At 38.4% G+C, this 26,730-nt stretch overlaps 2 protein-coding genes and 1 long non-coding RNA gene across 8 annotated transcripts; 2 read left to right on the forward strand and 1 right to left on the reverse strand.

Moving 5' to 3' along the window:
• Positions 1–4,274: 4,274 nt before the first annotated feature.
• Positions 4,275–23,730, reverse strand: LOC149679228 (uncharacterized). 6 transcript variants are annotated; one of them, XM_089834876.1, is made up of 11 exons: positions 23,609–23,730; positions 12,370–12,711; positions 12,199–12,280; positions 12,025–12,129; positions 9,199–9,330; positions 8,999–9,130; positions 8,798–8,929; positions 8,629–8,717; positions 8,323–8,411; positions 6,849–7,682; positions 4,275–4,732 (listed from the first exon to the last, which is right to left on the reverse strand). In XM_089834876.1, the coding sequence occupies exons 2-11, from the start codon at positions 12,702–12,704 to the stop codon at positions 4,431–4,433; spliced, it is 2,232 nt and encodes a 743-aa protein (XP_089691002.1). In that variant the 5' UTR covers positions 12,705–12,711; positions 23,609–23,730; the 3' UTR covers positions 4,275–4,430. The 6 variants fall into 6 exon arrangements, with proteins under 6 accessions (XP_089691002.1, XP_089691000.1, XP_089691001.1 ...); XM_089834874.1 differs by lacking the exon at positions 23,609–23,730 and having other exon boundaries at positions 12,370–13,383; XM_089834875.1 differs by lacking the exon at positions 23,609–23,730 and having other exon boundaries at positions 8,329–8,411; positions 12,370–13,381.
• Positions 16,271–16,746, forward strand: LOC149679229 (uncharacterized). Its single transcript, XR_016365710.1, has 2 exons — positions 16,271–16,509; positions 16,635–16,746. It is a non-coding gene; the product is annotated as an uncharacterized LOC149679229 (long non-coding RNA).
• LOC149679230 (serine hydrolase BPHL-like) lies at positions 19,971–26,704 on the forward strand. The gene is made up of 4 exons (XM_089834890.1): positions 19,971–20,214; positions 23,724–24,142; positions 26,142–26,397; positions 26,468–26,704. The coding sequence occupies exons 1-4, from the start codon at positions 20,141–20,143 to the stop codon at positions 26,556–26,558; spliced, it is 840 nt and encodes a 279-aa protein (XP_089691016.1). The 5' UTR covers positions 19,971–20,140; the 3' UTR covers positions 26,559–26,704.
• Positions 26,705–26,730: the final 26 nt, after the last annotated feature.

Genomic DNA, 26,730 nt, shown 5'->3' on the forward strand with positions numbered 1-26,730 from the left:
CACTCTCTCTTTTTCCATGTTTGAAATTAAGACATTACACTAAATAAAATGAGATTCAATACAAAAGTTAATACTCTTTGGACTTTCATTGGTTGAACGTATTTTAAAGGGGCAAGACTGAAAGAGAATAAACTAATGATACCGAAGAAGGGGGATCAGCAACTAAGCTCCTCTTTGGGTTTCTTTGTTAATAACAAAACGAGCGATGTGTTACCAATCCCCTTAAGATTAGAACCAATCCTGATAGGTGTTTTCACCAAGAACCTTAATTATTCAGCCACCCACAGAGTTTGGTTCTACTTTAAGGGACATAAGACTCGACAACTCATCCTGTACATTTAAAATTGGCTATGATACCAAACGGGTCTCATATTTTTGCGCTTAATTTCACACTAGTTAAAAATACCTCGGCTTCCAGTTTTCTGATTAAATCATCCTTGGCTTTTACTTCATTGATAAGATCATCTTTACTCAAGTGATCATAGTTACAATCTTCCCCATCGTTCATTTCCTAAAAATAAAGTTTTCGTATTTTTCAGTTTATCAAAAAAGGGAATATATCATTAATTTCGCAAATACCGTTTTAATTGTCACCCTTTGAAGATTTACTAAACTAATTTCGGTATTTTGTACAGAGTCTTTGTGAAATTGTAAATCTTCCCTAAAATAAAATATTTTTCGGATCATTCCTATTAACCAGGCCACCTTCGATAGTCGGAATTGTTTTTAGTAGGATAGTCGTAAAAATAGTAGTATTTTTCCTACAAACCAAAAAACTAAACCAATGACGGAGAAAATACTATGTATACCTACATTTTGACTAATCACGGTTTCGTATGGTTTTACTGTTTTTGATTATTATTTAACCAGAACCGCATTTAACCTAATGTTTTCTACAATATTTCCAAAAAAAATCCATTTTGACTCTGAATGCGCTCATAATAAATATAAATTACGTCACAAAAGCAACTTCCCCACATCTTTGCCTCTCATGCATGTGTCTATAGTCGCCCTACTGTGAGGCCAGTTCAGTGTTTTGTTTAAAGAACTCTTATCTACTTTAATATTTCCATTATATCTCTTATTGTAACCATTTCAATTATATCTCTTATTCTAACCATTTCAATTATATCTCTTATTGTAAATATATTTTATTAGTTCAACTTTATACATTCTAAATTTTTTACACAGCTCCACTTCTTGTTTTCATTTAATAATGTAGTCGACTATAAACACCTAGATAAGAGACCCATCTAATTATTCCTAGTTTAATTTTGCATTTTTATTCTCTAATGGCCTCTCAATTTGGCCAACACAAAGAAAAGCTCAGTTCAGAGGCCCGTGTAATTGTCCACGGTTCGGTTTTGCATGTTCATTCTCTACTGGCCTCTCAAGTAGGTCACTACCGACGCCTACTTGAGAGGCACGACATGAAATTTTAAAAGCAAGCTTTTCATCCGCAACGCTTAAACCTAACCTAACCTTATCTCGTCTGAACGTAAGGACATGGCCTCGCAATTAGGTCTTTAAGGACCCCCTAGTTAAAAGGCCAATGTATTGCTCCAACATTTCGTTTCGCATGCTCATTCCGTACTGGCCTCGCAATTTGGCCACTTAAAACGGCTAGTTAAAAGGCCAATGTATTACTCTCCCATTTCGCTTTTTCCTGTTCATTCACGAAAGGCTAAGTAAGTGCCTCTTTTCACGGTACAAAGACAGTAAAATAGCAATATTTCTGGAAAAGGCGGCAATTTATGAGGCTAATCATAAGAAAAACAGGGGCACATTTACCTATGATTAGTCAGCACAATATAGAAATTCATACTATTTTCTCCATCATAGGTTTTGCTTCTCCGTGTAGGGGGAATGCTACTATTTTTACTACTATCCTACTAAAACAATTCCCACTATGGTAAACGGGCCCTAAAATAGGAATGAGGCCATTTTTCAAAATGAACAAATAACAAGAAAGGTTTCCCCATACATAGCAGCTTTCGCGACTAAAGCCAAGCTAGGGACTTCCTCAAGCCATAAGTTTATAAGATGTGTTCCATAAGTATGACACTACCTATACTTTATAATTCTAGAGACATAATTTAGTGTTAATTCGAGAATGAGGCAAGAATTGACTACACTCGGTTTTGCAGTCCATCTTCCTATTTAGTCTGCACTAAGCCTTTGAAAGCGCCTCACCAGGCATCACTTAAAGGGGCTCACCAGCGCTGTTGGGGGGAGACCGCCCTTAGTTCAGGGGGAAAACACCCAGCTCTTTGGCCACAAGGAATGGCTCCACCGTCGCGGTGGGCGGGTAAGCAATATGCTAACCAACAGTTTGACCCCCCTTCACCCCAACAGCTCCGGATAGCCCCTTTAACGAGAATCAATGGCGTTTCACCCACTTAACTTCCTGACAAGCTCTCACTAAGAACTAAGAAGTAGGGCTGGGAGTATCGAAGATTTTTGGTATCGAATATTGTACTCGATACCGGGTATCGGTATCGGAGAAAAAAATACTCGATACCCAAAGTATCGAGTACTTTTTTATAAAGCGCCACCTATGATAGATTTTGCGTATTTAATTATAATAAGCTTTGTAATTAGTTTTTATTTCGTGGAAAAGCATTGCTGCAATATTTTAACATTTAATTTAAATTTATTTAATCTAATTTTTAAGATGTGATTTGAGTTGAGTTTAGTTAGCGCTATTCACATAAATTTTCTGAAAGCTAGAATCCTTTAAGTATAATAAAACACGTCGAAACGCGTCTAAGTTAAATTTCAGGTCATTTGTATCAATAGGACGAAGGAACTGGCCAAAAAAACATACCTCCTCCTATAGAACTTAATATTAATTTTCGGTTACTCCGAATTTTCTTCAAAAGTCGCGCTTATATATGTAAATCCAATTCTTTGAACGGGATTCTATAGCACGAGCAGGTTGCGTCGTTTTGTGCGCGATCGAATGGGCTATGGTTGAAGAAGCTACGTCTGACGTCAGTCTACTCTAGGGATGGAGTATAGAGACTAAACTATGTCGACGAGGGAAACATTCACGTGTTAAAATATAAAGCAAATGATTGGCCGCAAGTTTCAAAAAGAAACGTTCCTTCGATTCCAGGGGGAAAAGATAGGGGGATAAAGTACTCGATGCTTCGGATTTTTCGAAAGTACTCGATACCAGTATCGGATCCCAAAAACGGTACTCGATACCGGTATCGAAAGACTGAAGTACTCGATACCGGTATCGAAAGACTGAAGTACTCGATACCAAGTTGGCATCGAGTAATATCGAACAGCCCTACTCCTATAGATTTGCAATTAATAAACTGGTCCCGAGGACCAGTAACCCCCACTTTTTGAATTAAAAAACTAGTCCAAGCAATTAATAAACTGGTTTTGGACCAGTGGACGTGTGATATTTCTAAGTCTGCCACTGACGCCTGCGATTTAATTTTTAAACTGGTCATTTGCCCTGTGCCACCGCCTTATTTCCCACGCTGTTTACAACTCACGAGTCACGACCAGGCTTGGACATCACATAAGGCGGTGGCCCTGGATAAATTTCCATTGTCAACCTTAAGCAATAAAAGATAAATGCTTGGGGTCTACAGGCCCCTTACTTAATCAAAAACCTTTCAAGGTTTAACTATTTTACGGGGCCTATGTCCAGTTTTTGAATTGCTTGGGGTCAGTCTGGGAAATAATGATATTTTTTAAACTAGTCCTTGGGACCGTTTTGCATATAGATTAAAAACGACTCCAACTTTGAATGTTTGATTATTCGTCAAATAACGGAAAGAAAATTATGAAATAGGTCTCAAAATATAAATTAGAACTTACTTGACTTCTCATTTAAAATTCGGCCACGAAAAAAATCGGTAAATATATTAAAAATGCTCTAAAATCGAGTCCATTTCCGATTTTTTTTCCCATGAAAAAGCATTAGGAGAAAAACTGGGTTGGTAGCGCACCTAACGGCGAAAGTTGGAACTAGGGGCGCTTTTGTTGGTCGTTTTTTAACATGGGCCTCGGGTAAAGCTGGCAGGCCTTCTACCGAAGGTAATCTAAGTTGGCCATGAACTAGCAAAAGCAAATCATTATTACTTGTAAAACAAGAGATCCGGCGCTGCCCGTTAAGACGTTTTATTAGCTTTGGACGCCATTTTAAAATATGGCGACATATTTAAGGCCACAAACCATAAATATGGAATGGTAAATATTCCGTAATTAAGGGTGTTTACATTTTTTCTAAGACTGGAAACTTTTCTCAGTGATTAAAAGTTGTCAAGAACAGTAATATTTATTTAGAAAACAAAATGGCGTTGCAGTACAATTCATTTATTAAATGTTCTTTCCCAGTTTTAAGTTGCTGAGTACGAACAACTACAATCCAATTAATTAGTCGAAGTGATTTCTACGTTGATGTCTGATCAAAGCACTCTTGTCGGAGCTGGCATAGTTTTGAAGCGTTTTTCACCATTGTGAATGCTTAGATGTGTGATCAAATTGTTCTTATCTATACTGGAATAATCACACTGATCACATTTGAAGGGTTTTTCACAACTGTTAATACGTTCATGCCCGACTAAACTACTCTTCTGCGTGCATCCATGTTCACACTGATCGAATTTGAAGGGTTTTATTTCTTCATTACCCTTTCTAAAGTGACGTTGAAGATCCTCTTTATGTTCAGTAGAATATTTGAACCAAGTTGAACAGTTCTTGAATTTACCTAGAGATGATATATAAAATAAATATAAAGACGACATATATAATTTATAATTTAGTATTAACAATTCTGAGACCATGAATATATACAACAATGAATATATATCGCTAAGACCCCGTCTAACCTTTGGGTATGATTTGGGTGGGGCTAAGTTAAAGACGACATCAGTCACGTGGTGAAAGTTTTTTCCCAACTTTGAATAAGAGGAGTGCCAGCGCCCACCGTCCAGCAGCGACTGCTGGCTCTAGGGCCAAGGCTTACTATGTCGGTAACAATTATCCAATGAGATAGAATATATGTATTAAACCTAGAGTCACAACGTGGGATCTTGAAATCGACGTTTCGCGATACACTTTTTGTCGAGCATGAATCTATCAAATACGGGTGGCGCCACCTATTAATCACTTGAAGAACTGTTTTATTATCGTCTGCTGCTATAATCTGTGTAACAAGCTTGAAATAACAAAAACTCTAGTTCTTTCTAATCTAATAAATAGATGAAATGAAAATCATAACGATGTTTCTGATTGCAAATAAGCAAGTAAAAATGTAATTAGTTCCGCTAGAGGCTCACAGATGGCGCTGTCATGTTTTGATAAACGTGCTTGATAAAAACAATGTGTTTCGCGGAAAGGCGATTTGAATTGTAACTCTAGGTTTAATACATATATTCTATCTCATTGCAATTATCATGATTTCTAGGACACCAAAAACATCACTCGCGGTTGTTATAATTGCTTTTAAAAATTGGCTTTTTGTAATCGCTACCCCAGACATACTTAAATTATATTTTTATATGATACTATGCGGATTTTTCCTACGAAAATGGAGGAATCTTGAGACATAATGAGTTAAATATTTCCCTCAAGGCGGGCGATGCTGGCCCGTGCTCTCTAGCACTCCTACCAGTGGGAGCTGTTACACTCAACGATTGTATACCAAAATCCCCCCAATGTAGGACTAAATCCCCCCAATGTAGGACTAAATCCCCCCAAATCATTATAACAAGACAAAATCCCCCCAAATCATTATAAGAAGACAAAATCCCCCAACGAAAATCCTCTGAGAAATATATAACCAGACATACTGTGTGGTTTTGCATTAAATATATTTTTAATTAATAGGAAAATCTTTTGGAAAAGGTGGCAGCTAATTAATAGGAGAATATTTTAGAAAAGATGGTAGCTAATTAAAAGGAGAATATTTTGGAAAATGTGGCAGCTAATTAGTAGGAGAATGTTTTGGAAAAGGTTGCAGCTAATTAATAGGAGAATATTTTGGAAAAGGTGGCAACTAATTAATAGGAGAATGTTTTGGAAAAGGTGGTAACTAATTAAAAGGAGAATATTTTGGAAAAGGTGGTAGCTATTTAAAAGGAGATTATTTTGGAAAATGTGGCAGCTAATTAGTAGGAGAATGTTTTGGAAAAGGTTGCAGCTAATTAATAGGAGAATATTTTGGAAAAGGTGGCAGCTAATTAATAGGAAAATCTTTTGGAAAAGGTGGCAGGTAATTAATAGGAGAATATTTTGGAAAAGGTGGCAGCTTATTAATAGGAGAATATTTTGGAAAAGGTGGCAGCTAATTAATAGGATAATATTTTGGAAAAAGTGGCAGCTAATTAATAGGAGAATATTTTGGAAAAGGTGGCAGCTAATTAATAGGAGAATGTTTTGGAAAAGGTGGTAGCTAATTAAAAGGAGCATATTTTGGAAAAGGTGTCAACGAATTATTGGAACCAAACCAAACCTAACCGTTAAATATAATTTGGAGGGATTTTGTCGATTAAATATGATTTGGGGGGATTTTGTCCATCAAGGAGTTTTGGGGGAATTTTGTCCATCTAGTAGGAGTTTTGGGGGGATTTTGTCCGTTACTTATGATTTGGGGGGATTTTGTCCGGGGGATTATGTCTGGGGGGATTTTGGGTCACACCCACACTCAACAGGCGCCTTCTTCCTGCATTATGATTGGCTCTTTGAACTAAGCAAAACGACCACCCATATCAAATCCACAGATTAGAAGGGGTGGAGTATACAGATGCATATTCATTGTTGTATACAATCAGGCTAGGTATAAAACGAATTACCAATTTCCGAACCAAGTTATGCCCTATTACCTTCGGAATTCTTTCGAGCTACATCTTCAAACATCTCCGAGTTCGGCTTCTTTGGAGGGACATCTTCAAGTGTCTCCGAATTCGGCTTAACACACACGCTTTGTTCAAATGTCTTCGAGTTGGACAAAAAACTATTATTTCCAACTTCAATCGGCACTTCGGGTAAATCGCCTTCCATAGAGACTGAGGTCAATTCTGATAGCTCATTTGGGTTATGTTCAGGTTTAGGAACACACACTGGCACACTCAATGAGCTCAGATCAACAAACAGTTCCACACTTTGATTTTGTCTATCAGTTTCCTTTGTACCTGTCAAAGCGATTTTGGATTGGTTATCATCAAGATCGTTTTCTCGGGCTCCTAGCGAATCGCTTTCGACATTTGCATCAAGAGATAGATATAAATGTTTTTCGTCTTCAACATTCGATTCAGGAACACGCAATTTCTTCGATCGAGTTGTAATATCCTCTGTCGAGACACTTCGTGTTTTGCAATAAGAATCTTTTAAGTTAATATTGTTCTCAAGAGGTTCTCGTGGCGAATCGCTTTCCGTCGTTGTGTCAGGAGACCTTTGGAATTGGTTTTCGACGTTAATTTTAGGTGAAGGCGCACATAGAGACAAACTGTCACTGTATTTCAGTTCAGGGACACAGATATTCATAATTCGCGTTATAAACGCCCCAATTTCAGCCTTTAACGAGGCAATTTTAATTTCCGTGTTTGTATTGTCAACCTCCGCAGTATACCGAGGCCCAGAAACAAGTGATTCTCGAATAATATCTTCTTTTCCCAGCATGCCTTGAACATTGACAGCTTCGGCATTTTGCAATGAGCCTTAATGATGAAAAACATTAAAAATAGTAATGTCTTAATGAATGAGAACTACATCAGGTTGATTAAGAATTACTATACTACCACATGTTGGCGTTTAGTATGCCTTTCAAAACATATATAGATTTCATAGTACTTTACACTGACCATATAGAGGGGTCCGACATTTACACTTCTCGCAAAATCGCGAAAACTTTCAGTCAAAATCACGAAATCTTTGGCAAAATCACGAAATTACCAAATCAATGATGAAATTTCGAAATCTTTGGTGAAATCGCTAATTCAAGAAGAAATCTTTGGTGAAATCGCGAAATCAAAGAAGAAACTTTTTTGACGAAATCCCGAAATCAAAGAAGAGATTTTTGGCAAAATCGCGAAATCAAAAGAAAATCCTGAAATTTTTGCCAAAATCACGAAATCTTTGTGAAATCGTTAAATTACGAAATCAAAGAAGAAATCACGAAATCAAAGAAGAAATCACGAAATCTTTGTGAAATCGTGAAATTACGAAATCTTGAAATCCCGTACGCTTTTTGGGAATGTCGGACCCCTCGGACCATATCCCTAACCCCCAATGGCTTATTTCAGCAGGATGAGATGAGAAGCATTTTTAACATCAGTGAAGAAAGTAAAATTCGCACACCATTACCAGATTTTTGGAGTTTAATGGCCTCCATGTCCAGTACACTTTGGGAAATGTTGTTGATTATCTCAGCAGGTGTACTTCGTAAACTATCCAAGTAAAAAATCATAGTTTACACCAGAAGCGCATGACACACTAAAAATAAAATTCTAGATTATAAAAATCTACGCAGAATATACCACGCTTAATGTAATATAAATGGTCTATGGACGCTTTTTGCAACATCAGCTTTGCCATTATCGATTAAACGTCCAAAATACCTTTAGAGTTAACTAAGCCGCCCCTTCGGTTTTTCCCTTTAAATACCTTTGAATTTCTTCTTGTGGTTGTTTCTTCATCACCATAGGAAGGGATGGTTCCTGGTCATCGTTGGTAAATTGATGTATTCCACTTTTCTCCATTTTTAAACAATTAACAACAACTCTTAAACTAATTCATTTTTCTATAGACTATGAAAATGAAGAATGTTCCATACCATCAGATCTTTGATTCTATTTTCCAAGTCTTTAATGACCGTTTTGAGTCTATCAATTTCGACTATTTGTTTATTTATCGTTAATGATGTTTTCGCTCTCTCTTTTTCAATGTTTGAAATTAAAACATTACCCTAAACAAAACAACTTTTAAACTAATTCATTTTTCTGTTGACTATGAAAATGAAGATTGCTGCATATACCATCAGATCTTTGATTCTATTTTCAAAGTCTTTATTGACCCTATTAAGTCTTTCAATTTCGTCTGTTTGTTTATTTATCGTAAATGTAGTCCTGATTCTCTCTTTTTCCATGTTTGAAATTAAAGCATTACGCTAAACAAAACAACTCTTAAACTAATTCATTTTTCTATCGACTATGAAAATGAAAAAATGTTCCACACCATCAGATCTTTGATTCTATTTTCCAAGTCTTTATTGCCAATATTGAGTCTTTCAATTTCGTCTATTTGCTTATTTATCGTAAATGTTGTCCCGATTCTCTCTTTTTCCATGTTTGAAATTAAAACATTACGCTAAACAAAATAAGATTCCATTACAGAAATTAATATTCTTCAAACTTTCTTTGGCTGAACGTGTTTTAAAAGGGCAGCTAAGCAAGAAAGAGGAGAAACCAATGATACGCAAGAAGGGGGCTCAGCAATAAAGGTCCTCGTCAGGTTTCATTGTTAATAGGCTTAAATAGCCAAGGAAACTACTTAGGCGCAACATTTTCGGCTTAAAGGGAGGGTGAAGTGGAAAATCAAGTGATTTGTTATCGATTCTTTTACTAATTATAAGACCAGTCTGCATAGTGAAACACTCAGGAAATACAGTCTCCGAATCATTTTAAAATTCAAATTAGGTTGAGATTTTATAGATCATTTGAAATAAGCACCTCCGACCAATCGGCCTTTTCGTTAACAAATCTCTCGTGAAATAGCAATGACCGCGCGGCGACTACTATTTAGGCCCAAAATGTTCAATCCTAGCGAAAATTGGGACTAAATATCAGCCTGAAAGATGTTGGCTATTTAGGCCCAAAAATTTTTGTAGCCAATTTTTGGGCCTGAATAGGAATGTACGCGCGGAGACGACTATTTAAGCCAAAAATTTAGTCCTAAATAGCTAGCGCGCACCCATAACACTATTTTCGCCGAACTCTACAGGATAGGCCTATCTTGAACGACAGCTTATTCTGTATATACTGTTACAGCATCGGTTTTCAGCACGTGTCTCAATGTAACCTAGCTTTGTGCGTGCTGACAAGAGGCTAAAAAACTTCAGGATTTAAAATATCCGCGAGTTTTTTAGCTCGAGTGCACGGACCTCTAGGCCTTAGTTTCAAATACGTGTGAAATTGCCTACAGCGTACTAGAGAGCTGCATTTCAGTTTCAAACGTTACCATTTCCATACCATTTTTGTTCATATTTTTGTTCACCAATTCCACCCATAGATTTCATCAACCTCCCCATCCGTTACCAATCCGTCGTTTCCAAATACCAACCATTCCCGTTCCCGATAAAGAAACGTTATTACATTTCCAACCATTACCGAAATGAACAATAGCAGAAAACCATTTCCATACCATAGTGTTCGAAAGAATATAACCCTTGAGCGTCTTACCACTGCAATACCGGTTCTTCAACGGGAATTTTAGTAAAAATAAGGGGGCTGAACAACTGTAGAAAAATCTGACTGGACTGAGGGACTCCTGCTCGCCCGTCGCCAAGTACCATGAATCACTTCCCAAAATATTTATTCCGAGAATTTAGCGCGAGAACTTACAATGGACTGATTGACAGCTATAATAGCCGTGAATCTTGTGTGCTAAAGTAATAGGAGGATGAGCTAGAAGACGGTACTGTTACCTTAGCCAGCTAGGCTACAACAAACTAAGTGAGGTGAGTAGTAGAGGCACCTATATTATATTGCCATATCTCGTCTAATACAGTCAAAGGCAGAGAGCTGCCATTACTCAGTGGCAAAAACCTTTTAAGTCTTTTTAGAATTTTAGGATCTTCGATAGAAAATAGGTTCCATCCATTTACCAACCATTTCCAAACTAATATGTATATCAATTTAACCACTTCCATTCCATATTGGTTGCTTTCCATCCATTCCCGATCCGAATATGTGATATTACTAGAAAAACCACCCATTCCCACGGTTTTCCATGGTTACCGCGGTAAATGGAAATTTACCGTTTCCATGCAGCTCTCTACAGCGTACATTTAAAGCAAGTCTCGGGTGTGCGATAGTTTAAACAAATACCACTAGATGCTCCCATAATCGAGAGGTGGAGTTAGCTGGCCCTCTAAGCTTAGCAAAGGTTAGTTTTATCTCTGGCCTCATGAAAGAATGCTGATAGCCAAGGTAAAATTTATGTGTAGAAGCATAGACATTATAACACTATTAAGGCCTAGACAAACTATCGGGGAAAGCGGTCCTTTAACGTTTTTGTGAGGGATTTTTCGCTTCTCCTCCTTCGCATGTGTGATAGGGTGAATGACTGGTGGCGCCTCCCTATCGACGAGCGAAGGAGTTATTAACAAGGATGAGCTTAGAGTAGTGGCACTCTATGTTAACTCCCTATAGGGCATAATAAGTCAAACCCTCGGAGATGCCATTACTCCATTTTATACGGAAAAAAATTTCCGCGATTCGCGGAGACGAGCTAAGAGCGGAAAAACGTATTTTATAAATTTTACACCTGTAAAATCTTTTAAAAAACACTTGGAACTTGTATTTCTACTTACTTTCGAGGAAATACCACCGTTTTCTGAAGGTAATAGTCTTTTTTTATACATTTATTAGTAATAAAAACATTTAAGGCGAGCTAAGCCTTGGTCATGGCCATAATGTAGAAGTAGATTTGGAAATGGAGTAATGGCATCTCCGAGGGTTTGACTTATTATACCCTCTAGGGAGTTAACATAGAGTGCCACTACTCTAAGCTCATCCTTATAACTCCTTCGCTCGTCGATAGGGAGGCGCCACCAGTCTTTCACCCCATCACACATGCGAAGGGGCGAATGCCTTAAAACCGTCACAAAAATGACTCTCAACTGTTCCTCTTGTATCTTTATGATCTCTATGTGTAGAAGATCAGCTAGAATGTTAGGGGTACCGACATTTGCTTTAAAATGGTGGGTTATGATCCTAAAAAGGGTCTAATATTTTTGTGCTTAATTTCACACTAGAAAAAACATTGTGCTTTGAAAAACACCTCGGCTTCCAGTTTCCTGACTCGATCATCCTTCGCTTTTACTTCATTGATAAGATCATCTTTGCTCAAGTGACCATAGTTACAATTTTCCACATCGTTCATTTCCTAAAAAGAAAGTTTCCCTAATTTTATATTTGCCTTAAACAGCCAATATTGCAATAATTTCTCATATACCTCTTTAATCACCACCCTTTGAAGATTTACTAAACTCATTTCGGAATTTTGAAAAGAGAGTTTGCGAAATTGTAAATCTTCCCTAAAATTAAATAGTTATACAAACTGAAGGTATATCAAGATGGTCCGGCTGGACCATGACATTTTTGTACACAAACAATCTTATATTACATTTGTCCATTATCTTTTTCTCCATATTCGGGATTAGTTGCAGGGCTAATCAAAAAGCCTTCATTAGATAAAGGGCTCTCAAATGTTGACTGATGATCAAAACTCATTGAAAAAGAATTTTTATTATCCATTTCATTGTTTGGGCCTCCAATAGATGAATAACTTCCATTAGTTAAAGAATCCTCCAAAGTTGATGCGGTTTGACTAGTAGAAAGGCTGTCAACGGATAGTTGGCTCATTCTCCGTTTTTCAGCCCGTTTTTCTCGCTGACGTGCATTTTGTTTTTCTCTATATTCAGGATTGAGACGCAACCTTCTCATTCTCTCACATGCCATTTTATAACTGTTTTTGATCATATAAAATATGAACAAGTGCAACAATTTGTTAAAAAAACAAACGAAAAGTAGACTTAGATGATAAAAAGTTATTATAAAAATTAAATATATATGAAAAACTGCAAAAGTCAACGAAGGCTTGCTTGCCAGAAGCCCAGAATACAGCAGACCTAAGAGCAGACTATCAGAACAGAATGTAGACTAGTATCAAGAACCAAATATATTGCTGGACTCGTGACGGGAATATTATCAAAACTACTTCCAGACTTATAAAAATAATTGTTACTTTTTACCTCTCCGTGTGACGTAGTCCAGGAGAGGTTCTGTAACGGCCTTGTCTGTGTGTGTGTCTGTCTGTCTGTGTGTGTGTCTGTGTGTCTGTCTGTCTGTCTGTCCGTTGTTACACCCACGTGACCGCGTTCGCAGTTTGCGTATCGGAGCAAACGTGTTCGCCATTTCCGAACTGCTTTTACAGTCACGGAAATGGCTCCTCTACTTGAGTTCTCACACCACCATCTTCTGGTCTTTGTCCATCCCACGCGGACACCAGTCTGTTCTTACTGGCTTCTAATCACCACCATTTTCTGTTCTTTGTCAATCCCACATTGACACCAGTCTGCACTTACACTGGCTTCTAACACCACCATCCACTGGTCTTCCGTCTATTCCACATAGACCCCAATCTGTATCATTGGCTTCTACTCCATTATCATCGTTTGGTTTTAGGATACACGCGGCGATCAGCTAGGGTTACGAGAAACGTCTAGCCTCCCTAAGGTGGGATCGCCACCAAAGGTTTTCGCAATTGCGCTTTTTCCTTACTATTATAATGGAACCGAATCGTATATATACCCCAAATTTGAAAAAAGCGGGTAAGAGGGGTACCCTTCACTTTAAACGTCAATATTAGCAAAGTTTGAGAAGATAATAGGTATAACTTTATTTTAAACGATTTAACTATTATTAATGTTAATTATTGAAGATTAAAATAATTAAAAATAATTATATTTATTTAAATATTAAAGATAAACCTCTCGTGCAAAGAGAGAGATTATCATTGCCTCCTATATCTACCAAGGCCCGTGCATGCGATATATTTCCTTCATTGCCTCCTATATCTACCAAGGCCCGTGCATGCGATATATTTCCTTCATTGCCTCCTATATCTATCAAGGCCCGTGCATTGTGATATATTTCATTCATTGCCTCCTATATCTATCAAGGCCCGTGCATTGTGATATATTTCATTCATTGCCTCCTATATCTATCAAGGCCCGTGCATTGCGATATATTTTTCAAAACAACAACAAAAATGGGAAACCCCAACTCAGAAACATAATAACGTTTTCATTGGATACTTAAGTTTATATAATATTCTTGACACGGAGAGGTAATATTTTGGTTTTCCCAACTTGTTAAAAGTTAGAAGCGAAAAATGTTTTGAACTTTTGATAAATTAATATATGTTTTACAATAACAATGAAAAACTGAACATATGAAATTAAATTAAATGAAATTTGTAGGAAAAACCCGAAATACAGATGGCGAGCCGTAAGAAAGCTTTATTTCTTCTAGACATTATTAAGGGACGGATAAATAAATTTTTTTTTTATTATTATTAGAGAGAAATGAGCCAGGTGGGAAAGATTCCGCGGGCTCGTCTTGGTGTACAGGAATAGATCTCAGAATTAATACAGAATACAGAATATATTATGACTATGTTTAGTTTTTTCTTTTTTTTTTCGGTTAGGTTCCAAAGTATTCCCGCAAGAGCTGCCTCTTGGGGGGGGGTATCTTCTGGAGGACGTCCTGGGGTACGTTCAGTAACCCTCTTTGATGGCAGCGCTTACTAAGCGATGTGAGATTTTTCCTACTGTACGCTTTTTCGCGTTTCCGGTTTTGACGTCATGATGCTCAGCACTTGCCCATCAAGAAAACCATCTAATCGATATGGTCATAGAGATACAAGAGGAACAGTTGAGAGTCATTTTTGTGACGGTTTTAAGGCATTCGCCCCTTCGCATGTGTGATGGGGTGAAAGACTGGTGGCGTCCCCCTAGCGACGAGCGAAGGAGTTATTAATAAGGAGTAGTGGCACTCTATGTTAACTCCCTATAGGGCATAATAAGTCAAACCCTCGGAGATGCCATTACTCCATTTTATACGGAAAAAAAAATTTCCGCGATTCTCGGAGACGAGCTAAGAGCGGAAAAACGTATTTTATAAATTTTAAACCTGTAAAATCTTTTAAAAAACACTTGGAACTTGTATTTCTACTTACTTTCGAGGAAATACCACCGTTTTCTGAAGGTAATAGTCTTTCTTTATACATTTATTAGTAATAAAAACATTTAAGGCGAGCTAAGCCTTGGTCATGGCCAAAATGTAGAAAAGTAGATTTGGAAATGGAGTAATGGCATCTTCGAGGGTTTGACTTATTATACCCTATAGGGAGTTAACATAGAGTGCCACTACTCCTTATTAATAACTCCTTCGCTCGTCGATAGGGGCGCCACCAGTCATTCACCCTATCACACATGCGAAGGAGGAGAAGCGAGAAATCCCTCACAAAAACGTTCAAAGACCGCTTTCCCCAATAGTTTGTCTAGGTATTAATAGTGTTATAATGTCTATGGATATGGTTTTTTTGATGGCGTGACGTAGCGCTTGACTGTTGAACACTTGGCAGACGAAATGTTGGCGCGGGATTTAAAAATTAAATTCCAACAATGTTATTCCTACAGTAATTGTATTAGTTTTCTTTACAAAACTACTTCTACCATTCAAATAGAGCTATTTCAGTGGGGGAAAAATTTCGTCTGCTACGAAAATTGGGCCTGCCTTTGAGTGTAGAGGGCGGCCATTTTGTGAGGGTTTCTCTATGGGCAAATAGCATTGGTGACGTACCATTACCCCCTCTGAAATAGCTCTATAGGCATAATTTTCTTAAACAATTTCATTATTTGCGAGCTCGTTTGTTATTAAAAAGAGCCATTTGCGCTTCGTAACGTTTTGAGGGCCAGCAAGACTTTTCCCCGACTCCTATTTCTAAAACAGCGCTAACTTCAAAATGTCACTTTTCCGTTCAACAGCCTTTTACGTCACTGTGACGTCTCGAGCCCATCAACCACACATCAAGAAAACATCGATTTCCTTGAGATTTTCGTTACTGAACGTACTGAACGTACTCCTGGCATTGAAGGGTCGTCTTGAGGACACGGTTGAGAAGCAAGGTGAAGAGGGAGATAATTTCCTCAAAGGCGGGTGGGGAAGGTTTGGCAAGAACCAAGGCGGTTTCGTATAACATGCTGAGAATGTCGTCGGTTGATTGTTGAGGCGGTTGGGGTCCGGCGGAGGACCACGGCGCGTGAGTAGTAGCGGTGCGATTGTGAAGAGCGGCGATGCCTGTCGGAAGAGGGGGGAAGTTGCTGAGTGTCGGTTGCGGGGCGGATGGCGGATGAGATTTTCGGTGGGCTTGGATAGCGTCATGACGGGAGAGATTGTGTCGGTCCTGGAGGCGGAGGATGTGGAGTTCGGTCTGGCGGTGAGGGCACTTGGCGGCTGTGGCAATATGGTCAAGTGTGCCGCAGTTAGCGCACTGCGTCGGGCCCTTACAATCCTGAGCATCCGCGTGGCTGACACCACACGTGACACAACGGAAAGGGCTCTTGCAGTACTTGAGAGGATGTCCAAAACGTCTGCAGTTTTTGCATTGGAGCGGTTGACATTCATACAGGGAGACTTTGTAGTGGCGATAGTACATTCGGATTTCGGAAGGAACCTCTGCTTGTCCAAAGTTGATCAAGTAGGTGTTAGTGGACCCTAAGCGGGACACTTGAGTGCAGGGAATGTCATGTCGGTTTAATGCATCGCTAATAAGGGCCTCATCGTAATTATCCGGGACCCGATATATAACCCCTTTATTTCCAGGTTCTTGGTGCGGTCCAGGGTAGGAAACCGAAAAGCCGACACCGGCGAAATTATCCCAGTTGATGAGGATATCATGTTGTGTCTTCGAAACGGGCACCACCAGTAGAGCGCCTCCTTTCAAGACCCGGAGGTCTTTCAGTTCGCCGACGGCTTTGTCGAATCGATGACATAGGGAAATAAAGTCGACATCATGGAAGGTACGTACTCTGCTGCCTTGTGTATCCGTGTCAAGTTGCCCTTCGCGGGTAACGGCGGGTTGGAAGATCAGTGGTTTGACCTGAGCGGAGGAGACCGAAGTTTCCAAGTCGTCGGTGCTGTGTCCTCGTTCCCTGTCAGAGGGGGAATCATCGTCGGTTTTGGGAGAGGCCGAGGCTTCGCGTTGTTTTTTCCGCTTTCTAGGCGTAAGCATGGATTAACTAACGCTAGGGATTGTTCACTAACCGGGTTTCCCATGAAATGCTATCGTCAACTACATGTTCCGAATTATTCCTTGATTCCCCTCTTCATTCCCCCAATTTATTGGACCAAAACGGATGTAGATTTAGCGCCATCTCTCGCCAAAATAAATCGTTTTTGCCCAATTTAGGCAGGATTTCAATTTTGACGTCATAGGACACGTGATATTTGGTCCAATTTTCTTATAACTTCCTGTTAGGGATAGTAGCTGCTGCTAGGGGGCGTTTGGAACATGCATGCTTTATCTTTTTGGGGGAACGAACTATCCCTAGGGTTAGTTAATCCATGGCGTAAGGGGCTAAGGGAGGAGGTGGGAAAAAAGAGCTTTGAGGAGCGTGGTTGTTAACACCAATTAAGCGGAGCGCAAGAGGAGCGACCGAACGTCTCGCTGTCAAAAACCGAATGACGGATAAATAAATCACAAATTAACCTAATTAAGTATGGAGGAATTGTGCCTCTTTTTAACTAAAGTAGGTTCATTGGAAAGACAGTTTTATTAGAAAATTAATGTAAAATTTAAAAGATTTCACCCAATTTTTATCCCCTATGCTTCGGAGATACACTGGATACACATATTTCCTAGTAGCTTGTATAAGTATGAAGGAATGGTGTATTTAATGTAATTAGGTTCATTTTTTTAATTAGACCAAATGTAGATCTCTCATGATGAGAGTCTCATCAAAAGCGGATTATGCTTCACACATAAAGTACGTAAGTCCCATTTTTCCATAGCTTTGGCCATGGATTTCATGATATTCCCGAAGTAAAAACTAAGCAGACGAACAAAAAAGCTTTTAACCAATCATGAGCCCCCTAATCATAGATAACCTCTTTAATGCCAGACCAATCGGCGACGGCTATTACTATTTTCTTGAATGGGAACTCGACTCGACCTCGCCGTCGACATAACCGGGAAGCCCGGAAGGCGAATTTCGGTAGTCGTTATAAAATATTTAACGTTTTAAAGCTAAAGTTTCGAAATTTTTCGAGACATTTAATAAGTCTTCAACTAAATATTATAAGATTTTCATTAAATTTCAACAGAAAAATAGATCTGCGAATAAAATTAGACACGAAAACTACACTAAGCCTTGGCTAGATATCAGCGGCTGAGGCCGAGCGGCGCATCTCGAGCCGCCGGCGGCCGGGCTTGCCGTAACGGCGAGAACAGAAAAATACCTCGTTAAAAAACAGATACACGGCTTCTTAAATAGTCCAAGCAAAAGCTACCCAGATTTATAAGATTTTCTTTAAATTTCAACTGAAAAATAGCTCTGCAAATAAAATTAAACACGAAAACTACACTAAGCCTTGGCTAGATATCAGCGGCTGAGGCCGAGCGGCGCATCTCGAGCCGCCGGCGGCCGGACTTGCCGTAACGGCGAGAACAGAAAAATACCTCGTTAAAAAACAGATACACGGCGTCTTAAATAGTCCAAGCAAAAGCTACCCAGATTAAAAGATTTTCGTGCTTTACTCCCAAATAATCTTTCGTATTGGGAATAGTTTTAACTAAAGAATATTTCAGACACTCTACTCAATATTTATACTAGTTCCCTAATTTCAACAGAAAAATAGCTATGCGAATAATAATAGACTCTAAAACTACACTAGGCCTTGTCTAGGTAACAGCGGTATGGTGCCGGTATCCCGATTCCCGAGCCGCCGGCGGCTGAGCTCGCCGTAACCGCGAGAACAGAAAACATTCATCGTAAAAAACAGATGCATGGCGTCTTAAATAGTCCAAGCAAAAGCTACCCAGATTGATAACATTTTAACGCCTTACTCCCAAATAATCTTTGGTATTGTGAATAGTTTTATCTAAAGAATATTTTAGACACCCTACTCAGTCTTTATAGTAGTTCCCCAATTTATGTACCTGGTAAATCGGTTCTTAAGGCGGAAGGATCGGATGGATCCGAAAGAGCCGCGTTACTGAACTATTTCCCTCCGCGTAAGGGGAGGTTCTTTCCTAGGAGCTTAGAGAATATCGTGTAGCTCCCCGAGGCACATGTTACGTACTTCATGTGTAAAGCCTAATCGGCTTCTGGTCTCATCCACTTTTGGTAAAATCTACCCATTCTTATATCATTTTGACGCCGCGGGTAACAGCTAGTTAACCATATATCTTTTTTGGATTTTTCTTATTTACCGTTAAGTGTGTTTATTAATAGATATTTCTTTGCCTGAAAATTGTTATAGCTAAATTTTACATAGTCATGAATTTTTTTTCCGTTTTTATGGGCGAGTTTACTAGTTAGTTCTGACTGGAACTATTTTTACGACGCGAGTTTGGCAGAATGTTTGACCATGGATGAAGGATGCGCGTGAGGAAATTTGTTTTCACTCTACAGGATAGGCAACTCCCTATCAAGAGCGACAGAATATTCTGTATATACTCTGTTACAACGTCGGTTGTCAGCACGCGCAAAGCTATTTCTCTATGTAACGTAGCTTTGTACGTGCTGTCAAGAGACAAAAAACTTCAGGATCTTCAGGATTTAAAATATCCGCGAGTTTTTTAGCTCGAGTGCACGGACCTCTAGGCCTTAGTTTCAAATGCGTGTAGTAGACTGTATGCAATTTCACACGTATTTGAAACTAAGGCCTAGAGGTCCGTGCACTCAAGCTAAAAAAAACTCGCGGATATTTTAAATCCTGAAGATCCTGAAGTTTTTTGTCTCTTGACAGCACGTACAAAGCTACGTTACATAGAGAAATAGCTTTGCGCGTGCTGACAACCGACGTTGTAACAGAGTATATACAGAATATTCTGTCGTTCGAGATAGGGAGTTGCCGATCCTATAGCGTGAAAACAAATTTCCTCACGCGCATCCTTCATCCATGGTTTGACCGAGTTTTTTTTCTTTCTGCTGGCATGGCATTCTGCCAGATTGAGGGCCATATGAGTAAATAACGAAATATCAGCTGTTTCGCGCTTTCGCGGTAAACCGATTTGAATTTTAATCTCATTGCACACGGCATGTGATCATTGTAATGTAAACACGTACGTGGTTTAAGGTCAAGAGGTGTAGATTGGTTTCAACGAGATGTATACATTAAAAGTAATGGATAAATTAGCTTCGAAATCATTTAGAAAATGTTTCTACAGTTCAAAACCATCGTAAGTACCATTTACTTGGGCCGCCACTTTTTTTACAGAATTACAGATAGTGCCTACATAGCCCCCTGGATCACGCGGCTCGCGGACGCAGGCTGCTCGCGCTATAGAAGCCCGCCCAATGGGCCCGAAAACGCGTATCAAGCATTTTAAGCCGAAAAATCAAAGCCGTCAGCTTTTAACATGGTCGTCTATGGGAGGAACACCCTTTTTACCTCTCCGTGTGACGTAGTCCAGGAGAGGTTCTGTAACGGCCGTGTCTGTGTGTGTGTCTGTGTGTCTGTCTGTCTGTTGTTACACCCACGTGACCGCGTTCGCAGTTTGCGTATCGGAGCAAACGTGTTCGCCATTTCCGAACTGCTTTCACAGTCACGGAAATGGCTCCTCTACTCGAGTTCTCACACCACCATCTTCTGGTCTTTGTCCATCCCACACGGACACCAGTCTGTTCTTACTGGCTTCTAATCACCACCATCTTCTGTTCTTTGTCAATCCCAACATTGACACCAGTCTGCACTTACACTGGCTTCTAACACCACCATCCACTGGTCTTCCGTCTATTCCACATAGACACCAATCTGTATCATTGGCTTCTACTCTATTATCATCGTTTGGTTTTAGGATATACGCGGCGATCAGCTAGGGTTACGAGAAACGTCTAGCCTCCCTAAGGTGGGATCGCCACCAAAGGTTTTCGCAATTGCGCTTTTTCCTTACTATTATAATGGAAACGAATCGTATATATACCCCAAATTTGAAAAAAGCGGGCAAGAGGGGTACCCTTCACTTTAAACGTCAATATTAGCAAAGTTTGAGAAGATAATAGGTATAACTTTATTTTAAACGATTTAACTATTATTAATGTTAATTATTGAAGATTAAAATAATTAAAAATAATTATATTTATTTAAATATTAAAGATAAACCTCTCGTGCAAAGAGTGAGATTATCATTGCCTCCTATATCTACCAAGGCCCGTGCATGCGATATATTTCCTTCATTGCCTCCTATATCTATCAAGGCCCGTGCATTGTGATATATTTCATTCATTGCCTCCTATATCTATCAAGGCCCGTCCATTGTGATATATTTCATTCATTGCCTCCTATATCTATCAAGGCCCGTGCATTGCGATATATTTTTCAAAACAACAACAAAAATGGGAAACCCCAACTCAGAAACATAATAACGTTTTTATTGGATACTTAAGTTTATATAATCTTCTTGACACGGAGAGGTAATATTTTGGTTTTCCCAACTTGTTTGGCCCTAATTTGGCAAATACTGGCTCAAATCTCTTGAAATTTTAATCGGATGTGTAAAATAAGGTTTGTGATTTTTGTGCAAAGTTTCAAAAGATTATATCTAGTAGTTTTTTTGTAAAAAATAAAATTAAAACTTAGCCGTCTATGGGGGAACCACGTTTTTTGCCCCTAATTTGGCAAATACTGGCTCAAACCTCTTGAAATTTTAATGAGAGGTGTAAAATAAGGTTTGTGATTTTTGTGCAAAGTTTCAAAAGATTACATCTTGTAGTTTTTTTGTAAAAAAATTAAAACTTGCCGAAAATCAAAGCCGTCAGCTTTTAACATGGCCGTCTATGGGGGGAACTAAGTTTTTTGGCCCTAATTTGGCAAATAAGGGCTCAAATCCCTCGAAATTTTAATGAGAGGTGTACTGAAGGATTTTTAATGATCAGACAAAGTTTTAAAGCTCTAAAACCAATAGCTTTTCCCTGAAATTCAGTAAAGCTTTGTTTGTACATGAGCGCAACCAGAAGATCTAGATTGCTTCCGGTGACCTTTGACACCTGCCGGCTTTTTTCAGAGCGTGTTTGGTCAAAAACCTATATGATAATCATTTCTTCCTAGATGCTATTGAAAAGATAGGAATTAACATACGGAATTCAGGTGTTTGCCAATGAACTGATGTGGTTCAGTCTAATTTTAAGAGGAAAATTCACAGCTGATACAAAGTTATTCTAACTGAAATTTCCCAACTATTTGAAGGGAAAACTAACCTATTTCTAAGATTTAAATGCTTTAACCATACAAATATAAATCTAGGGAACTTCTAACTGTGGATACTAATTAGCATTTCAGGAATTATAACAAATTGTATGTGCTTATGAATTTTTTTATTATCACTAGAAAATTACAAATTCTCTCTGGATTCTGGAAGCATGGAGGATTGAAGGTGGAAGGAGAGTGGGAGGTAAAGTGAAAACCAGTTTCAACAGCTAAAAACCGGTTTCAACAGCTGGTAACCAGTTTTTCTCGCCAATATTTCGCGCCGAAACCTTACCGGGAAATTTAAAATGAATAATGGTTGTGCTCATGTACAAACAAAGCTTTATTGAATTTCAGGGAAAAACTATTGGTTTTAGAGGTTTGAAACTTTGCTCGGTCATTAATATTCCTTCAGTACACCTCTCATTAAAATTTCAAGAAATTTGAGTCAGTATTTTCAAAATTAGGGCCAAAAAACCTGGTCCCCCATAGACGGCGATGTTAAAAGCTGACGGCTTTGATTTAGGCTACGTTTTAATTTTTTTACAAAAAAACTACAAAATGTAATCTTTTGAAATTTTGCACAAAAATCACAAACCTTATTTTACACCTCTCATTAAAATTTCGAGGGATTTGAGCCCTTATTTGCCAAATAGACGGCCATGTTAAAAGCTGACGGCTTTGATTTTCGGCAAGTTTTAATTTTTTTACAAAAAAACTACAAGATGTAATCTTTTGAAACTTTGCACAAAAATCACAAACCTTATTTTACACCTCTCATTAAAATTTCAAGAGGTTTGAGCCAGTATTTGCCAAATTAGGGGCAAAAAACGTGGTTCCCCCATAGACGGCTAAGTTTAAATTTTATTTTTTACAAAAAAACTACTAGATATAATCTTTTGAAACTTTGCACAAAAATCACAAACCTTATTTTACACATCCGATTAAAATTTCAAGAGATTTGAGCCAGTATTTGCCAAATTAGGGCCAAAAAACGGTGTTCCTCCCATAGACGACCATGTTAAAAGCTGACGGCTTTGATTTTTCGAGCAAAAATCCCCGATACGCGCTTTAACATAGGAAAAAAATTCTTTGGGCGGGCTTCTATAGCGCGAGCAGCTTGCGTCCGCGAGTCGCGTGATCCAGGGGGCTATGGTGCCTACAAGTTCCCTCAGTAGGAAAACTACTATAGCAGTAGTTTTATAGAAAAAGACTTATATTTAAGTTAATTACCGGTGAAACTGGTTCAAAATTGAATATATATAATAAGTAAGCTATGATCTATATTATAAACCATTTTAAAACTTAATTCCGAACTAATTTACTTAAATTTAAGGGTGCCTACAACTTACTATTTTACAGAAAATGCTTATATTTAAGTTAATTACCGATCAAATTAATTCAAATTTACTATACATAATCAGAACACGTTTCTGATTATGTATAGCTTGACGTTGTAAGTCCTCTGTTGACTGTTCTTGTCTAATTATTATTATTAAACAGATATCCTGGTCAAAAGGTAAACGTTAATGGTGTAAATCTACACTTTGAAAAAGTTGGAAATGGCCCTCATACTTTGCTACTTCTTCCCGGTGCCATTGGATCAACCAGATCGGATTTTGGACCTCAGCTGGAGAAGCTTAATCGTGAGAAATACACTATCATTGCCTGGGACCCTCCCGGTTACGGTTTCAGCCGGCCTCCAGCCCGAGCCTTTGATACGCAATTCTACCATAAAGATGCGGAGATGGCTAACAAATTAATGAAGGAAATTAAACATCCAAATTACTCCGTAATTGGTTGGAGTGACGGTGGGATTACTGGCTTGATTATGGCAGCGATTTATGGCGACAATATAAATAAATTGGTTACATTTGGAAGTTGCGCTTTCATAACTGATAGAGATTTGCAGATGGTTGCTGGTACGCGCTGAAAAATTAGTAAAATTTAAAGGTGTGCGGTTAACCGTTTCAATCGAATAATTCGATCGAATACCGAACCGAATAATTCGATCCAGTAGTCGATAAGCCCATTTTCACTATTCGATACGAATATCGAATAACGAACTGACTATTCGGTTAAAGTTCGACTACCATAAATTTAGGTCCTGGGGGCCTATTCTGTAAGCTTCGAAAGCGAGTTGTCGATCGACATCTCTCTCGATCTCGAACCGAGATCTCGAAAATCACAAAAATGGTATTCTGTAAGAAGTTGTCGAACTTAAATATCTCGATTTTTCGACAAAGTTGTCGAACTAGATATCGACAGGGTAGTAGCTGTCGAGATCGTCTTTTCGTTTCGAGTAACCCTTCTTTCATGAGTTTTAATCTTAGTGTAAATAGCTGCCCTTCTACATTTAGCTTGCTTTGAGTTAGATAATCAAGCTAGAGAAATTATTAGGTGAATTTTACGAAGACACCGTGTTGTCAGAAGTATATAAAATTTCATATATACCTCTGGTGTTGTAATGTTAACGCCCAGGCAAAACAGTCCCCCTTAAATTTTGCAGGGACGTTAAATAAATTGCTTTTAATCTATAGCCATCTTGAAAAATGCTGCAAGAAATGTGGAATAATGTCTGCGCTTTTCAACTGATTCCCCGAACATTAGGTACACCGGTACACGTTATCAAACATACAGGATTTGTGAGTTTTGGGGTATGATTTGAAACCATATTCTAAAATGGCGGCCCAAAAAGTAACAAAGATGTCCCGACGGGCAACGATGCTGACATTTATGCAGGGACGTTACTCTTAAGTCGTAGGTGCACATCAAGAAATATGGCTTGAATGCACGGCCATCTTGAAAAAAAGCGGCGAGAAATATAACTATCCTTTCGGAATAACGTCCTACTCTCGAAACCGTTCGACTAAAAATAAAAAGTGTCTTATGGGTTTTCGGGTTTAACATGCCGTCATCTTTTAAAATGGCGGTCGAAAAAGTAACACTAATGTTATGCCCCTTTGCTACTAGTTAGAGATAAATCTATTCGTTTAGAGCAGTCGAATAAAAACTTTAGCCTGTAGATCATAGGTTATGGTTATGTAAATAATAATATGGTATTAGCCAAATTACTTTTAAATACTTATTTTTATACTGTCTATCCTACTTAGATGGCTTAAAACCTGCAAGAATTAAACTAAACCCTCACATCCTAAACAAAAATAAACGATCTTATTTTTTCGTCCGCTAATAATAGTTTCAAGTTTCGCGCCTCCTAGAGTCCTATTATGATTGGTCCCATGAAACGGAAGTGCGTCACTCTTTCGACATCTATGCTGTACTCGAAGATCGAGAACTCCGGTATCGAACTCGAACGATACATGTTATAGAATACCATTTTTCGTTCGAGAAGGATCTCGATCGATACGACTATCTTCGAGACCGTGTTCGCTTCGAGATCGAGATCGACATCTAAGAAAATTACAGAATAGCCCCCCTGGGCAATTGAGAGACCCACCTTATTTAAAAAAGAAAATCATCCCGATTTTATTTGTCCTCCATCAAAAACTGCCAGCAAGTGCCTAGGAAAATTTTAAGAAACACTTGGCCACCAATGAGGAGAGGTATTTTGAAATTTAGGAGCTTCTAAATGTTCTTCTCCTCGCTTTGTATTGACTATTGGCGAATATTAGGGTTACCACCCGATTAATCGCGAATAGTTAAGCCTAGTATTCGCGAGTATTAGGGTTAACTGTTCGCGAATACTAGGCTTAATCTTTCGCGGTTAATCGGTTAGTAAAAAATTTACCAAGGCCTATCTATTCGGTATTCGATCTGGAATAAACTATTCGATTCGGTATTTGATAAGGAAATTTTTTTAGTATTCGATAACCGGTTCGATACCCAAAAAGTGGTATTCGCACACCCCTAGTAAAATTTTAACTCAATTAATTTATAGATTACTTTGGTTTTCAATAGCTACTCGTGACATTTCAAACTGGAGCGATAAAATGAAGGCCCCTTTAATCAAATTATACGGCCAGGAATATTTTCAAACAATGTGGGAAGGATTTTGCGATATTTACGCAGCAATTAGAAACAGTAACGATGGAAATATTTGCCGCGAAGAGTTAAAAGATATAAAATGCCCAACTTTAATCGTACACGGAGATAAAGACCCGATGGTTGATCCCATTCACCCGGATTATTTGAACAAACACATTAAAAATTCCAAGTAAAATTTGATATCTTTTTAAAAAGTTAATTTAACAATTTATAATGAATTTAAATTATTTTTATTTCAGGTTGGTTCGATTTCCTGAAGGAAAACATAATTTGCATCTAAGATACGCTGACGAATTTAATAAGATTGTTGAGGAATTTATGGACCAGTAAAATTAATATCTATAACGTTTCAATGGGCTGTCACTGTCAGAGCCCGTCTCCTTTTTTACCAACCCATTTGTCCCATGGTCCAGACAGCCGCTTTAATGCCAAAAAATGTTTTGATAAATAAATAATTTTAATTTTTTTAGTGTTAACGTGTTTTACACTGTTACTCGACATG

The sequence above is a fragment of the Phalangium opilio genome, unplaced genomic scaffold (assembly GCF_054372755.1).
Source record: "Phalangium opilio isolate 3A_F unplaced genomic scaffold, DU_Popi_V2 ptg000041l_1, whole genome shotgun sequence".
In the NCBI taxonomy this organism is placed as follows: domain Eukaryota; kingdom Metazoa; phylum Arthropoda; class Arachnida; order Opiliones; family Phalangiidae; genus Phalangium; species Phalangium opilio.

Coding starts and splice junctions, on each gene's coding strand:
- LOC149679228 (XM_089834874.1), bottom strand. CDS start 12,725: ATGATCAAAAACAGTTATAAAATGGCATGTGAGAGAATGAGAAGGTTG. Junction 9,131..9,198: donor ATAGAATCAAAGATCTGATG/GTGTGGAACATT, acceptor TGTTTTGTTTAG/CGTAATGCTTTAATTTCAAA. Junction 4,733..6,848: donor AGCTCGAAAGAATTCCGAAG/GTAATAGGGCAT, acceptor TATCATCTCTAG/GTAAATTCAAGAACTGTTCA.
- LOC149679230 (XM_089834890.1), top strand. CDS start 20,141: ATGTATACATTAAAAGTAATGGATAAATTAGCTTCGAAATCATTTAGA. Junction 20,215..23,723: donor TTCTACAGTTCAAAACCATC/GTAAGTACCATT, acceptor ATTATTAAACAG/ATATCCTGGTCAAAAGGTAA. Junction 24,143..26,141: donor AGATTTGCAGATGGTTGCTG/GTACGCGCTGAA, acceptor GGTTTTCAATAG/CTACTCGTGACATTTCAAAC.